We start from the raw sequence: 15,992 nt of genomic DNA on the forward strand, positions 1-15,992 counted from the left end.
TCATGGGCAAGAAGTTTAAAGAGTCTATAAAACGAATGCCCAGGGCCTTAACTTTCACACACATTAGTTTACTACCCTGAGTGATCAGTTCTAGGCACATCTTTTCCTTCAGTAGCTGTCTCACGACGAAGTACGCATGGTAACCTTTGGAATTGTGCTATGAATGTGTAGTCACGGAACTCTTTGCCAATAAAGGTCTTAAACAGACACTCGCTACCCTTAAATTCCCAGGATTTTTCTGGCTTTAGGGCATAGCAAAAATATAATTGGAGTGTGCAACCCCGTCTCCTGTGTGCATTCGAAATCATAAAAATAATCTACTTTTCTGAGGATTCGGGCTTTCTAAGGCTGTCCATGAAACAGAGATGACTGTCTATGTTGCCAACAAGCAAGCCCTTACACTGCTTACAGCGCCGCCGCTTGTCCACATAAGACTGACATTCACACAAAGCTTTAGACAGGCATTCGACTTGTTTTTGACGTGCAGTCTGTGTGTCTGACTAAGAACTCTTTGGATCGACAAAATAGTCTACAGCTAGGACACCTCAGCGGCACGCCCACGCTGTCTGGGCACGTTCCGCTCAAGCGGAGGCGGCAACGATACCTGCAAGAGTGGTCGTGCCTGTACACTGTGTGGCAAAACTCACAATCATTTTTCGCTCCGAACAACTTTTTCACATCCAGAACCCCATATTAATGCTCATCGTGCAACGGGATAAGTCTTGGGGTACACTGGGCCCCGTTTTAAAAAAGCCCCAGCCGCCTTTCGCCGGATAACATCCAGGTGGTGCTGTAACTCCTAAACGCTGTTCAAACTTCGCTAAGTCGCTGACTGTAACCTTTCTTTGATCTGACCACCCCAGTTTCTCGTGAAGCTTTCTCGCCCCCTCTAACAATTCGGCGTCCGTAGGTTTACTATCGGACAGGACGGCCAAGAGCCCGCCCGCAAAACACAGATTGGTCCCGGTGTAAGCCAGGTCTACTAAACATGGTCTCTTTTTATGAATAATTTGACTACTAAGGGTAGAATTTAACACTCTATGAGCACCCCCACCCGTTTTTTACAACTGTCACAATGAGGCGCAATGTTCCATTGAGGTGTAACTCTCTATTACTCTGGAACAGCTTTGAGGTCTGGTTTAAAAAATCCTCAGCGGACAGCTCGTCCCTAGTTCTTCTGACCGAAAACAAAGGGTTAGTTAAATTACGGCTCTCTAAACGTAACTGGACATAACCATCAGGGCCTACCCTACCATTAACCTCATCTAGAACTAACTGCATTCCCCTACGTAGGCTTCAATAGCCTGTTCAGCTGAATTTATTTGCTCAAGATTGACAACACGAAATTCCTCGCAATACACTGACCCCCCAAATCTAGGTACTTCATGTTGCCAACTTCTCACTCTCCATATACAGCTCTGGATTTTCAGGGGCACTTGGGGGTTCCTCTACGGGACCATCAGGGGCATCTTCTGCCTCAGATGCTATTTCAGAGTCAGAGCCGTCTCTGTGAGAGTCACCAGGACTAGCCAGGGACCCGTCTACAGACTCATCACCACCCCGCAGGTCAGATAAGCCATTTTGTGAGCCTCCAGTAGGGGGCATTTCTTTTTGGTATTTTTTCCTCATCACCTCTTTAGCCTTTTTTTTAAATTTTGCAGTGATCTTGGCCTGGAACTTTTTGGCAGCCACCCGTTTATCCGCCAAATGCTGTCCCCCCTTTTGTTTACATCTTATCTGAGGGGGACCCCTGAGGATGACCCCTTTGCTCAGGCCCCTTTCTTTTCGGCCCCCTGAGGGTACAGAGTTCACCAGTTTTCTGAATGAAGCATCAAACTCTTCCCCCATACGAGAATATGGGGGAGCTGTGATGAGCTTATGGTTTTGGGAGAATGGTTTGTCAGTCCTTGGTTTTTTATTCACAACCCCTAGAGCGCGTGCTCCGGGTTTGTGAATGTGTGTGGTTTTGCGCACGTTCAGAACCCCTAGAGCGCATGCTCCGGGTTTGTGAATGTGGGCGTTTTCGCTCACAGTTCTCAGGGCTTGGTGTGGCAGTGGCCGCTGAGGAACTGGAGTTGTGTTTGTGTGGCTGCAACACCTCGGCATTGCAGGAGTTTTCAGTCCTTGGTTTTTTATTCACAACCCCTAGAGCGTGTGCTCCGGGTTTGTGAATGTGTGTGGTTTTGCACACGTTCAGAACCCCTAGAGCGCGTGCTCCGGGTTTGTGAATGTGTGGGGTTTTGCTCACAGTTTCCTCAGGGCATGGTGTGGCAGTGGCCGCTGAGGAACTGGAGCTGTGGTTGCATGGTTGTTTCTTACCAGAGTCTTTTGTTCTGTCCGTGGGTTTGACGTATGTGAGGTTCGGACCGCCCGGATGCTTCATCTGCACTCTTGTGCCGTTTTGCGTTGTTAAGGGTCTCAAAGCAGATTCCTGGTTCTTCGGCCGTTCTGGAAGAGGTGTCCTTGTAGCTCTGACTACAGCATTGCTCACAGTTCTCAGGGCTTGGTGTGGCAGTAGCCGCTGAGGAACTGGAGTTGTGCTTGTGTGGCTGCAACACCTCGGCATTGCAGAAGTTTTCAGTCCTTGGTTTTTTATTCACAACCCCTAGAGCGCGTGCTCTGGGTTTGTGAATGTGTGTGGTTTTGCGCACGTTCAGAACCCCTAGAGCGTGTGCTCCGGGTTTGTGAATGTGGGCGTTTTTGCTCACAGTTCTCAGGGCTTGGTGTGGCGGAGACCGCTGAGGAACTGGAGTTGTGTGTGTGTGGCTGCAACACCTCGGCGTTGCAGGAGTTTTCAGTCCTTGGTTTTTTATTCACAACCCCTAAAGCGCGTGCTCCGGGTATGTGAATGTGTGTGGTTTTCGCTCACAGTTCTCAGGGCTTGGTGTGGCAGTGGCCGCTGAGGTACTGGAGTTGTGTTTGTGTGGCTGCAACACCTCGGCATTGCAGGAGTTTTCAGTCCTTGGTTTTTTATTCACAACCCCTAGAGCGCATGCTCCGGGTTTGTGAATGTGTGTGGTTTTGCACACGTTCAGAACCCCTAGAGCGCGTGCTCCGGGTTTGTGAATGTGTGTAGTTTTCGCTCACAGTTCTCAGGGCTTGGTGTGGCAGTGGCCACTGAGGAACTGGAGCTGTGGTTGCATGGTTGTTTCTTACCAGAGTCTTTTGTTTTGTCCTTGGGTTTGACGTACGTGAGGTTCAGACCGCCCGGATGCTTCATCTGCATCTTGTGCTGTTTTGCGTTGTTAAGGGTCTCAAAGCAGATTCCTGGTTCTTTGGCAGTTCTGGAGGAGGTGTCCTTGTAGCTCTGACTACAGCATTGTCAGAAAAGTTGTCCATGCCTATGAGGTGGGGGAAAAACATTTTACAAAAACACACACACACACACACACACACACACACACACACCTGAACTTTACCATCTCTCACCCCCACACCTATGTATTTTACTTAAAACCTCATAGAACAACCAACCCGATAAGCAAAATATATTTACTGGGCTTCATCGATCCATCAGTCACTGATGCTGGTGACTTTTCCTTTTCAGCTATCTCTTTCCTTTTTCTTTTGAGCTTGTTTTCCCTCTGGTCTAAGGATCTCATGTTTTGACTGTACTGTGGAGCAAACAACATTATAATAAAACACATGAAACCCTCTTGTAAACTTGAAAATCTTTAGGGTGTTTTTCTATTTAAAAAGTTATAGCTTTAAAAACAAAATAATCCATTTCAGGCTGTACAACAAACACCAGTTTTGAGTTTATTTCTACCACTTAAAAAAAACCAACCAAACAAACAAAAAAGCCACAACATTTTTTTAAATACATCTCATTTTGCAGAACAAAAGCCAAAACTGCTTTTAAAACCCCTTGTTAGTTTAAACAATTCAAGTACTTAAAAAAACCCTACATCTATGCCATTCACAGCCCTCTCCCCCTCCCTCCACACACATACACTAAACAGCAGCTTTATAAAACACACCAAACCAAGTTTGTAGCCATAGACTTTTCAAAACCCACATGCATTTAACACATCACATTTTGCACAGAAAAAGCAACCCACCAAACACTCTATACCAGCAGTTTGCCAACATATAGTTTAAAAACACACCTGTGTCTGTCACAAACTCCATCACACACACACACCTTCAAGAACTCCCCACAACAGTTTTAAAACCATGTGCAACTATATATTTTTTAAAAGCAGGGGTATGCAACAAACTGTTTTTTTTGAACCACTTATCTCTAGCATAAGCCCCTGAATCACCCACAATTTAACCCCTACAGCCAGCTTTTTTAAAAATAAAAAGCCCAGGTAAAAACACACCACATTTTCGTAACCATCCCAGATACTTTCAGCCTAACTCCACCACTTCCTCCCCCAACTGAGAATTGAACATTTATTTTGAAAACACATTTGGCACAGAAAGAGCAACCCTCTATAGAGCAACACTCTATACCAGCAGTTTGCCAACATATAGTTTACAACACCAATAACTCCCCCATGATTAAGTTTTGAAACAACCCTACTCACAATTTAAACATTACAATTAGTTAAAAGAAAAAAATAACCCACACGCTTTAAAACTGATTATGGATAGTTACCTTCTACCACAGGGTAAAGGCATGCTGGCACAGGGCTATTCTGTCCCCCCCCCCCAAAAAAAATAAATAAATATATATATATATATTTGGGACTATGGAATAAAGAAGCAAAAAAATGTGATAGGATTACCCCCAAATGCTTCTCAAACCCCCTTTTAAAAAACACACCTATGTCTTGCACAGACCTCATTTCTCTCACACAAATCACCCCCCCCCCTCCCCCCACACACATACATTTAAAAGCCCATTGCAAAAAAGAGTTACCTTTCACTATGGGATAAAGTGTTGCAGGCACATGCTTGTTCTGTTCCCCCCCATGTGTGCTTGGGCCTTAAGGTTAAAGAATAAGCACAAATGTTCGTTAGTATTACCCAGTTATTTTTTTTTAACAGTATTAAGCACAACTACAGTTAAAAATGGTTTTTACCTTGGCCTGGTGGGGAACTGCAGCTTAAAATCACTGGTTCCATGTTAAACAGATCACACTGCAATCAAGATAGCCACCATTATTTTACTGAGAGAGCATGGCCAAAGAGTGGCATTATAGAATATATATTTTCAAAGTTACAAACAGGGAACATACCTTCTCCTGTTGCAGTCCAGCAGCCATTCAAGAAAGTTTCTGTTGAAAAGGACAGGCTCCACCATACCTAGGTTTTTTATACCCTCCTAACCTATTGTTTCAAACAACTTCAACATAGTAGCTAGCAGGTGAATTTGATCACTGCAACTCTGAAATAATAGATCCTTAAAGACTTAGGCACCCCTCCCTAGCATTGCCTTTCCTGATCTGGGGGTGGAAGAATTAAGCTGTCTCCACACCTGAGTTGCTTTTGGCTACATTTTTTTTCTTTTAGTTAAAATACATTTGTTGTAGGGCTTTCTTACAGTATTAACAGTAAAAGCACCAATCCTTAATGTAGCTGTACCCATTTCCATGTGGGACCCTTTGCAGATATCAATAAATGTCTTGGGGTTTGTTTTTTTAAACATGCTTCTTTCATGCTTAAGGCTTGGGGGTTAAATAAAATGCTTTTAAATGTTTGATTGTCTTTAGAGCAAATGCTTGTTCTAAAGTATGGGTAAAAGTTTGAAACATTTCAGTTTTGGGTTAGACCCTCAATTTTTTTTTTAAACTTTGAATGGCTAGAAAAAGTAGCCCATAGCATTCAACCAACTCCTGGGTCATATTTAAAGTGTCCAATAGCGTTTCTACCAACGCCTGTGTCCTTTAAACCGTCCAATAGCGCTCTACCAGCCCCAGGGGTTATATTTAAACTGTCCAGTAGCATCTGCAAACTCCTGAGGTGTTATTTAATTAGATATTCATCAGAGCCCACCCATCCAACCCATCAAATTGAATTACTGAACATTAACCTCAACAAGGGTAAGTGGTCTCACCTAAACCTAACCATTGACTAGAGCCCCCTGGCTATTCAGTGAGGTGTGGTTAAACCATTGAGTTCATGTCTAATAAATCCTAACTGGGGGGTAATTTTTCCTTTTATTTAAAAAACAAAACATTTGAGGGGTTTTTCCTTCCCCCGAGTTTCTACCATACACCTTTCAGGGGTTTTCAGTAAATGGGCCCCTTTATACAAAATGGATTCTCACAAACTTTATTTTTTTTAAATGCTTTTATTTAAAAGACATACAGACCATGTAAAACTTTTACTCATGTAAGGATCACACAGACCTTCTGACAGAAGATAGTCACAAAAGCCCCCTTTCAAAAGATATTTACAGCTACCAAGTTTTATATCTCGTGTGTGTCCCCTCACCATTCTCTAACTTCACCCTTCTAGACATCTTACAAATAGTCTTTTTCTTAAGCAGGGTTCTGTAACTTTTTGTCCGCACCAGGCGTTCAATATAACGCTCTAAGCAGGCGTCTTTTGGCTTGGTCATGGTCTTTAAAACACTGTGAGGATCTTGACTGAGGCACTGTGAGGAGGATCTGGCTCCCCGCGTGGCGCGAGTATTTGAATATCTCGCCCCGGGCGTCTGTCCCTCGCCACCTTCCTTCTCACACCTAGAGCCAAGGGCGGAGGAAGGCAAAACCCCAGCCCAGCCTGTTCTCCCGAACCCTTCCCCTGGCTCCAGTCCCAGTAGGATCAGTCACAGCACTCAGCGGATAATCTCTCTCTCCCCCGTTCCGCCCCGTCTCTCATTATCACCCCCCGAGGCACCGTCCTGCCTCCCAGCGACAGCACAGGCACCCGGCGGGAGAAGGGAACGACCCGCGTAGACGCCAGGGTGGCCCCCTCGGCACATCTCCTCATGCACCTCGTGCAACGGCCGTAGGGGGCTCCGTGGCCCAGCGGGGTGAGGCCGCCCCTCGTGGGGGGCGCTAAATCTTCTGGGGGCTGGCCACCGCCCTCTCTTCTCACCACGACGAGCGGGTCCCCTGGAGTCCGTGCGCTCTGACGGCACCAGCGCCAGGCTGAGCTCACGTTCTCCCAAACCTGCGGCCCCGTCCCTGTGGCACCTTGCCGGGGCTGTGGGTAAGAGTGGAGGGGCACTGACAGTGCTGGGGGTGGAGCTGGGGGCAGGATTGGGGGGCACTGGCAGAGCTGAGGGGGTGCAGCTGGGGGAAGGATTGGGGGGCACTGGCAGCGCTGGGGGGGTGGAACTGGGGGCAGGTTTGGAGGCACTGACAGAGCTGAGGGGGTGCAGCTGGGGGAAGGATTGGGGGGAACTGGCAGAGCTGGGGGGTGGAACTGGGGGCAGGATTGGGGGCACTGACAGAGCTGGGGGGTGCAGCTGGGGGCAGGATTGGGGGGCACTGGCAGAGCTGGGGGGTGCAGCTGGGGGCAGAGCTGGGGGGGTGCAGCTGGGGGCAGGATTGGGGGCACTGACAGAGCTGGGGGGTGCAGCTGGGGGCAGGATTGGGGGCACTGACAGAGCTGGGGGGTGCAGCTGGGGGCAGGATTGGGGGCACTGACAGAGCTGGGGGGTGCAGCTGGGGGCAGGATTGGGGGGCACTGGCAGAGCTGGGGGTGCAGCTGGGGGCAGGATTGGGGGGCACTGGCAGAGCTGAGGGGGTGCAGCTGGGGGCAGAGCTGGGGGCACTGACAGAGCTGAGGGGGTGCAGCTGGGGGCAGGATTGGGGGGCACTGGCAGAGCTGGGGGGTGCAGCTGGGGGCAGAGCTGGGGGGGTGCAGCTGGGGGCAGGATTGGGGGCACTGACAGAGCTGGGGGGTGCAGCTGGGGGCAGGATTGGGGGCACTGACAGAGCTGGGGGGTGCAGCTGGGGGCAGGATTGGGGGCACTGACAGAGCTGGGGGGTGCAGCTGGGGGCAGGATTGGGGGCACTGACAGAGCTGGGGGGTGCAGCTGGGGGCAGGATTGGGGGCACTGACAGAGCTGGGGGGGTGCAGCTGGGGGCAGGATTGGGGGCACTGACAGAGCTGGGGGGTGCAGCTGGGGGCAGGATTGGGGGGCACTGGCAGAGCTGGGGGTGCAGCTGGGGGCAGGATTGGGGGGCACTGGCAGAGCTGAGGGGGTGCAGCTGGGGGCAGAGCTGGGGGCACTGACAGAGCTGAGGGGGTGCAGCTGGGGGCAGGATTGGGGGGCACTGACAGAGCTGGGGGGTGCAGCTGGTGGCAGAGCTGGGGGGGTGCAGCTGGGGGCAGGGCTGGGGGCGCCGGCAGCATGGTGTGTTTCTGGCCCAGGGAAAGGTTGGGCAGGGGCCGGCAGGTCCGGACTCGGGGGCAATGGCCCGATCGGAGCATCGCTGGGCCTTCCTACACCTCACTGTCCCGGGAACAACAACCCGGGGCCCTGGAATCCAGCCCAGGGGAGCCCGAGGAGCCCGGTCCCTGGCTGGGGGACGCCCCCGGGATGTTTCTGGGTCCCATTTCTCCACCGCGGCAGGTTCCCCAGCCCGGGCCCGGCCTGCTCAGTCACTGCCTCTAATTGCCAGGTTTGGGAACTGGCCCTGGCCCAAGAGGTGGCTGCTTCCCCCACCCACTCCCCTCCTGGCCAGGCTCTATATAAGCCGCTGGAGGACGGGACGGGATCACGGCCAGGCAGGCGCCTCCGAGAGCGGGTCCATCGCTCCTGCAGCAGCCACCACAGGACTTAGGTGAGTGGCACGGAGACCCCGCCAGTGCGGGGGCAACTGCAGGGCTCCTTTCTGAACGGCAGCGTGGCCTAGTGGTGAGGTGGGAAGGGACCGGGGAGTCGGCGCTCCTGGGTTCAGTGGCGAGCAGTGTGGGGAATAGCAGGCTGGAGGCTGGGGGCCCCCCTTGAATGAGGGGGTCTGTGCAGTGCCTGGCCCAGGGGGGTGGGGATTTGGGGGGCAGGGTGGGACACAAGGGGCTCGTGAGCTGGAGGCAGAGTGGAGTCGAAGGCAGGTCCCTGCCCTGCACTGTCTCCATCCATCTCGCCCTCTTCCCCCAGCAGGTCGATCCAGGGACAGACACGGCCATGGCTCCAAGCGCCCCCCGCCCCGCACCCCTGCTCCCCCTCGCCCTGCTGGCCGCCTGCCTGGCTCTGGCCAGTGGGCAGATCCCGGTCGAGCTGAACAAAATATTCCAGCGCCACCACGTGGACTATCCACGGGCCCCGTTCAACGACACGGCTGCCTACTGCCAGGCGACCATGCGCAAGCAGGGGCTGTACGGGACACCGGTGAACACCTTCATCCACCTGCCCAACCCCTCCATCAACAGCATCTGCACCAGGGGGAGGCCCCTCCCGGACGGCCTGCGCGGGAGCTACCGTTTCGTCACCGTCACCGTCTGCCGGTGGAACCCACAGAGCCATTCCTACGGCGGGACGTACTACTCCCGCAGAATCACCATCGGCTGCTGGAACAGGCTGCCTGTCTACTACAAGGAGTAGGAGCAGGGACCAGTCTCTGCTCGGGCCCAAGTGCAGGACAGCTGCAGCTTGCCCAGTGGCCACCTGGAACCCGCTCCCGTCCTTCAGACATCTCCCTCGGCGCTCCCCTTGTCGCACGTGATTGTGAATTCTGTCTGATCCCGCATAGCCCTCGTGTGCACGCCGATCGCGTTCCTCATTGCTCTGGTGAGGCTGAATATGGCCCCTCTGTCCTGCTCTGTGCTCCCTGTACTCCATAAAGGCGTCCTACCCAGCAGTCGCTGCATGGTCGTGTTTCTTTGGGAATGGCAAAACCACAAGGCACTGAACACGTCACGGCTCCTCCAAGAGCCTGGGGGAAAACCCTAGGAGGCCTGAATCTCCCCGCAGCCTCCTGCACGCCCCCACCCCCATTCCCCTTCCGGGTTCAGGGCAAGAACCAAGGGTCCTGATTCTCCTCTGTCATTGTGCTAGCCCACGAGAGCCTGTCGCAGCAAGACAGCCTGAGACAGAGGCTGAGGCCGGGCTGTGGTCAAGGTCTTGCTACTACAGGTTGGCTCTCTAGTCCGGCACCCTTGGGACCTGCCCGGTGCCGAACGAGAGAATTTGCCGGCCCATGGGAGGTTGCTATGTTGTCTAGCAGCGTGACCAACACTCCCGCTGCTCGCTGGGCTCTTAGAAGACACTTAGGGGCACATGAGAGCTAAAGAGCAGCTCAGAACAGAGAGCCAGGCCTGAGGGCTGCAAACAAACTTCATGGGACCCCAGGAAATTGGCCTCCCCCATGCGCAGTGAGCATCCGGCTCACTCACATCATGCCAGGCCACAGATGTTCCCGGACCAGAGAGTGTTGGGCTACAGAGATTCAACCTGTATAAACAAAGTCAGACCGTGAGCGAGAGGCGGGCCCTGCTCACAACTGTGCCAAGCACAGGCAGCCACACACACGCACAGGCTGGACAGACACCTGTCAGGGATGGGCTAGACGGTTCGGGGTCCTGCCGTGGGGGCCGGGGACTGGACTCGATGGCTCTCGAGGTCCCTTCCAGTCCTAGTGTTCCGTGATTCTGCGACTCTAGGATGTCCGGAGGATACGATCCGGAGGCAGGACCAAAGACCCATGGCCAGGTCAGTCTCCTGTTGTCTACTCTGGGTTAAATTGGGACTGTGGTCCCCTCCGGAGCCTTGACTCCCCCCAGTCAGAGCATAGTGACGGGGCTTTTCCCCAAGCTGAGATTCATGGATCCCAGTCCTACCTGCTATTTCTGAGCCGCGGGGTGGAGGCTTGGTGTGCGGTGACTCCTGGGGCGCCACGGACCTCAATTTGAGACTTGCCGGGCTTGACACATGGGTAGGAAGAACACTGCGAATGGCCTTCAGCACAACACACAAGGCAGAGGCGATCCAATTCTACCCAGATTCACCACTGAGGTAAAGAACAATGGATTGTCCTGCAGCACCCGAGAGAGACTCACAAAACAGAACACACAGCTGGAAACATGAGCGTGGGTGGGCATAGACCTCTTTGGCTACATCTACACTACAGGGGCTTTGCGCAAAAACCTGCAGAGCGTCCACACCTCAAGCGCGCTTTTGCGCAAAAAAATGTACCGTACAATGGCAGAATAGAGGGCTTTTTGTAATATAAGTAGATCTCCTTCTATGAGGAATAACTCCATTATGCACAAGAGTGTCCATGCAGTGTGGACGCGCTCTTGTGCAAAAGCACATCGCTTTTGTGATGCACTTTTGAGGTTTGGACGTGCTTTTGCGCAAGAAGTTTTTGCGGAAGATCTCCTGCCGTGTAAACATAGCTAGCCTTCTTCGGATGAATGGCATTTGAGGGGTCCAAGTTCCAAATACATAGCAGAGAAAGGACGCGGACGGGGAGGGAAAGGAGAGGAGAAATGGGGAAAGAATAGTCAATTCGAGTTTCCTTGCTAAGTGAAGCTGATAGAGAGGGTTCTAAGCAGAGGTGTCTTCAAGTCGCCATTGTCAAGTCCAAGTCGAGTCTCAAGTCTTAATTTAAAAAATGTCAAGTCCCTTGCGTGCAAGCCAGCAATAGCGGCATGTTCGGACAATTCTTTTCACCAAGTCGATTTAACAAAATGAGCAAGTCTCAAGTCGAGTCTCAAGTCACAAACAATGAACCCGAGTCGAGTCTCAAGTCGAGTCACCCAAGCGACTGAAGTCGGACTCGAGTTCAAGGCGTGGAACTCGAGTCAAGAACTCTGCTTCTAAGTACTCTTAAGAACCTGGTGTTTGGCCTTTTATGTCCTTGGGATGTGGGATGAAGCAGGTCGTCCAGTTAAGGTATTTTTTCATTGTTTTTATAGTTTATCCAATTACAGACTAACACGGCTCCCCCTCTGAAACCTCTGCGTTATGGGGCTTAGGGATAAACTCCCCTGTGGGCAGCATCCCCCACTAGAGGGCGCTCCTGCCCCTTCCTGTGAAGCCATCACACCAGGGCGTGGTCCTAGGGCCATTCCAGTTCTGCAACTCCTCTTATGTTCATCTCCTTGGCCACCCGCCAGCCCCGGCCTCCGGGAGCCAAGTACCTGACTAGAGAAAGAGACGCAAACCCATGTTCAGTCCTGGTCTGGCGGCAGGGCTGTTTGCATGTAGGCAGGAAGAGAGCGACGAATCAGAGTGAGTCAACTCTTCCAGTGCTGGGGGGAAAGGGGGGGGCAGACGCTAGTTTGGGGGCAACCCCTCAGGCCACACATGGAGAGAGAATTCCAGGGTCCAGAATCGGAGTGGGCTTTTTTTTAGGCTATAGCCTTTAAGCCGTGGGTGGGGTTAAAAAGCAGCACTGTGAAATAAGAGAAGAGACCACCTGAACTAGACAGCTTTTAGATGGTCGGGCAGGTCTTGCACACCTGCCCACCATGCCCTGCACACCTGGGCTAGGACCAGCTGCCGAGTCTCAGGCTGGTAAGCTCGCGGGCCAGGCCTGGATCTTTCCAGCACGGGGGCTGCGAGGGAGCGTCACACCAGAGACAGAAGCAGACGTTTCTCTCTTTGCCGTTCTTCTCTGTCCCCCCGCCCCTCCGTGTCTGTCATGTTTGTCTACTAGGGAACCGGTTTTGGAGTGTAATAACGACAGCCGCGGCCCACTGCACCCAACGGCTTTTCTTGTCCCTGAAGGACCGCTATTGCTGTCTTTAATACCGTATGGGACCCTGACAACCAGGGAGAGCTTCTGTCTAAACCAGGGGTGGCCAACGCATTCCAGGCAAAGAGCCAAGATATCAGTGGATTTAACACAAAGAGCTGGGGCAAAGTTGTCGAGCCAAAAAAAAAATTTAAAAAAAGCTCTGCCCCTTTAAGAAAACTCCATCTTTAATGGCCACGCCAGACAGCTCCCCTGTCCTGGAGAGCACAGGGAGCTGGGAGAAAAGGGCCATTTTCAGGGGGTTTACAAGCTACAAGAGGGGCTTTGCGAACCCCCCCAGGCTGTTCTAAACCCTCCCCACCCCCCCGCCTAATGGGGACGGGAGCGAGGGGGAGTTAAAATAAAACCCTGTATACTTTACAGCTGAAATGCGTACGCTGTCTCCCCTTCTTGGCTATCTCATTAATAAACCACTAAACAGATTGTTAACGGTGTGTTGGCTCTCGGCACCGAACCCCGACCCTTATTTAACACTGTCGGCTCTCGGACAGCGACAGCCGCCTTAACACCACTGGTAGTTTGGGTCTATCTCTTATACCTCATGAACATCATATATCTGGTAGCCCCATGTGACTCTGGAACGCTGAAATGCTGGCTGTTTCCTCTGGGTGGCACTGTTGCCTGAGTCACGTCCTTCCCCTCCCGCCGTGGCACTCGGCTGACTTCTGCTCTGCTCAGCCGGGCCGTCATAGGGGAGAAGCGGCCGTTTGGGCTCCACAATCCCCCGAGTGAGAGGCAGGAGGGGGAGGAGAAGAGAAAGAGAGAGACAGAGAGAGGCAGGAGGCGGAGGAGAGAGAGAGAGAGAGAGACGGAGCGAGAGACCGGAGGCTCAGGAGAGAAGACCAACGTGGAGGAGAGACCTGAAACTCCCGTCTTATGACGGGCTACTTGAGTAGTAAGAACATAAGAGCTGCCAGGCTGGGTCAGACCAACGGTCCATCCAGCCCAGTATCCTGTCTGCCACCAGTGGCCAATGCCAGGTGCCACAGCGGGAGGGGACACAACAGGGCATGATTCCTACATGATCCCTTCCCTGTCACCCTCCTCCAGACACACAGAGGCCGGGGGCACCATTCCTACCCATCCTGGCTAATAGCCATTGATGGACCTAACCTCCAGGAATCTATCCAACTCTTTTTGGAACCCTGTTAAAGTCCTTCACCACATCCCCTGGCAAGGAGTTCCACAGGTTGACTGTGCGCTGAGTGAAGAAAAGCTTCCTTTGGTTTGTTGTAAACCTGCTGCCTATTAACTTCATTTGGTGACCCCCAGTTCTTGTATTGTGGGAACAAGTAAATAACTTTTCCTTATTCACTTTTTCCACACCAGTCATGATTCTATAGACCTCTCTCCTATCCCCCTTAGTCTCCTCTTCTCTAAGCTGAAAAGTCCAAATCTTTTAAATCTCTCTTCATACGGGACCCGTTCCAAACCCCTCAGCATTTTTGCTGCCCTTCTCTGAACCTTTTCCAACGACAATAGATCTTTTTTGAGATGAGGCGCCCACATCTGCACGCAGGATTCAAGACGTGGGCGTCCCGTGGTTTTATACAGAGGCAATACGATATTTTCTGTCTTATTCTCAAACCCGTTTTTAATGATTCCGACATTCTATGACTGCAACAGAGGCCCAGGGCTGGGCTGTGGGGCAGGACCGGGGGAACCGGAAGAGCTGTGAATAGCCAGGCCAGGACTGGACTGGGGAGTTTCAGTGGGTAGTCACGATACATTAACACATCCGAAATAGGATTGCAGCATGGGTGGGTGTTCTGAATCTACGTAGCATGGGAAACAGGGCGGGGTCGGAGCCTGCTGATCCTGCTAACTCACACTTCCTAGGCTAAGGATGTGCCGACTACACCCGCACATGCTGTAATCACAGCACCGCTCATGGGGCAAGCACTCCCTGAGATGTTTTTGCGCTCACATCTCCGGCAGGACACCTCCTCACTTGTCCCCACCCACCGGGCCTCAGCTTTTAATTGGCAGATACCAGGAGAGACACTGGGCTGCCCCTCCCACGGCATATCCGGCTGGGCTCTATATAACCCACGCCGGGTTGGGCGGGAGGATCCGGGTGAGGTTCAGTTCCCCAGAGGCTGGGCTCCATCGTGCCAGTAACAGCAAAGACCTAGGTAAGTTTCCAGAGATTCCCACGAGCTGGAAGGCAGGAGAGACCGGGGTCACAAGGAAAGACCGGGGTCACATGGGGTGTAGGGGTTGTCTGTGGGAAGCAGTGTGAGTGAGCGGCAAATGGGTTTTCAGTGTGTTTCCCACAGGTCTTTGCAGCACATGACACTTAAGCATTGTGTGATTTAGTTATCAACCTGCGCCAGTCATTAACCCATCGGGAGGCTCTTCGTATGTCTTTAATCAATGACATTATTGACTCGCACTGTTATTATGATTGTTAACTTGTTTGCACTGAGAATTACTATATATTGGAGAGTCTGTCTGTCTGTCTGTCTGTCTGAAGTCTGAAATGTGCGTCTATCTGTCTGTGAGCCTGTTTGTTCAACAACTCCTCCTAAATGGTACAAGCTAGGATCACCAAATTCGGTCTGCAACGTCCTCTTCTCCTAACTTAAATCAAGGTTGGGCTCAGGAAAACAGGAAGTGCCTGGAATGGAAATGTTTTCCAGAACATGGAGAGGGAGGGGCACGGAGAGGAGGGATGCGATTCTCACAATGGCCACTGGGGGGCAGCAAGCCCTTGCCGACATTGATACTGGACCATGCGAGGCAGTCTCAGCTGAGAGACTGTGAGCAGCTGGGCTGGGGCTTGCCACCTTGCCTACCACCAGACCGGCTAGGTGGGACCCCCTGCCTGGGAGACACCCCCTAAGAGGGATCGGGGGGGAGGTAAAACCCCCGCCGGCCCCACACCCCAGGCAATGCCAGGTCATTCTTCTAGTATCTGTAGATTGATCCATTTTTGGTTTCGGGAAAATATGAAAATGTCCCTGCTCCGTTTGAATCATTGCTCCGGGGTGGGGCTGGGGATGAGGGGTTCAGGAAGCAGCTGCCTCGGGGATTAAACATTGTTGTCACCCAGACTGACTAGAGCCCTTTCTCACCGACACATGGCGAACGAGAAAGCGTCTCGAGGGACGGAGGAAAAGTACACGTGGTGGGGGCTCCCTTATAAAACAAGTTACTACAAAATTAAATGGGAAAAATGTTACCAATCCTTATTGTTAAGGGATCCGAAATAACAATTCACTTCATAACAATAACACTGAATGTCTGAAAAATAGAATTATTTAAATTAAGCGTGTGCATTTGTGTTTTATTTACCAAAAAAGAGACCTTAACTGAGCTATGGACTCAAGCAACACCAGATAGATAGACAGATAGATAGATTGGGGGGGGGGGTAGATAGAT

The 15,992-nt window shown here is 52.0% G+C and overlaps 2 protein-coding genes and 1 pseudogene across 4 annotated transcripts in view; 2 read left to right on the forward strand and 1 right to left on the reverse strand.

Annotated features, from left to right (window-relative positions):
* Nucleotides 1-674: 674 nt before the first annotated feature.
* On the reverse strand, nucleotides 675-2,142 carry LOC149521279 (uncharacterized; annotated as a pseudogene).
* A 4,562-nt stretch (nucleotides 2,143-6,704) lies between these two features.
* LOC149521280 (ribonuclease-like) lies at nucleotides 6,705-11,116 on the forward strand. 3 transcript variants are annotated; one of them, XM_089774277.1, is made up of 3 exons: nucleotides 6,706-7,107; nucleotides 8,529-8,690; nucleotides 9,008-11,116. In XM_089774277.1, exon 3 carries the CDS (start codon nucleotides 9,035-9,037, stop codon nucleotides 9,449-9,451), a length of 417 nt encoding a protein of 138 aa, XP_089630403.1. In that variant the 5' UTR covers nucleotides 6,706-7,107; nucleotides 8,529-8,690; nucleotides 9,008-9,034; the 3' UTR covers nucleotides 9,452-11,116. The 3 variants fall into 3 exon arrangements, with proteins under 3 accessions (XP_089630405.1, XP_089630403.1, XP_089630402.1); XM_089774276.1 differs by having other exon boundaries at nucleotides 6,709-7,107; nucleotides 9,011-11,116; XM_089774279.1 differs by lacking the exon at nucleotides 8,529-8,690 and having other exon boundaries at nucleotides 6,705-7,107.
* A 3,501-nt stretch (nucleotides 11,117-14,617) lies between these two features.
* Nucleotides 14,618-15,992, forward strand: part of LOC142821196 (ribonuclease-like) — a 3,875-nt gene continuing 2,500 nt past the window's right edge. The window contains exon 1 of the mRNA XM_075912035.2: nucleotides 14,618-14,743. The gene's annotated coding sequence lies outside the window, so the exon portion shown is untranslated. The remainder of the gene's footprint in view (nucleotides 14,744-15,992) is intronic.

The sequence above is a fragment of the Pelodiscus sinensis genome, chromosome 30 (assembly GCF_052426305.1).
Source record: "Pelodiscus sinensis isolate ZL-2025 chromosome 30, ASM5242630v1, whole genome shotgun sequence".
NCBI classification, from domain to species: domain Eukaryota; kingdom Metazoa; phylum Chordata; order Testudines; family Trionychidae; genus Pelodiscus; species Pelodiscus sinensis.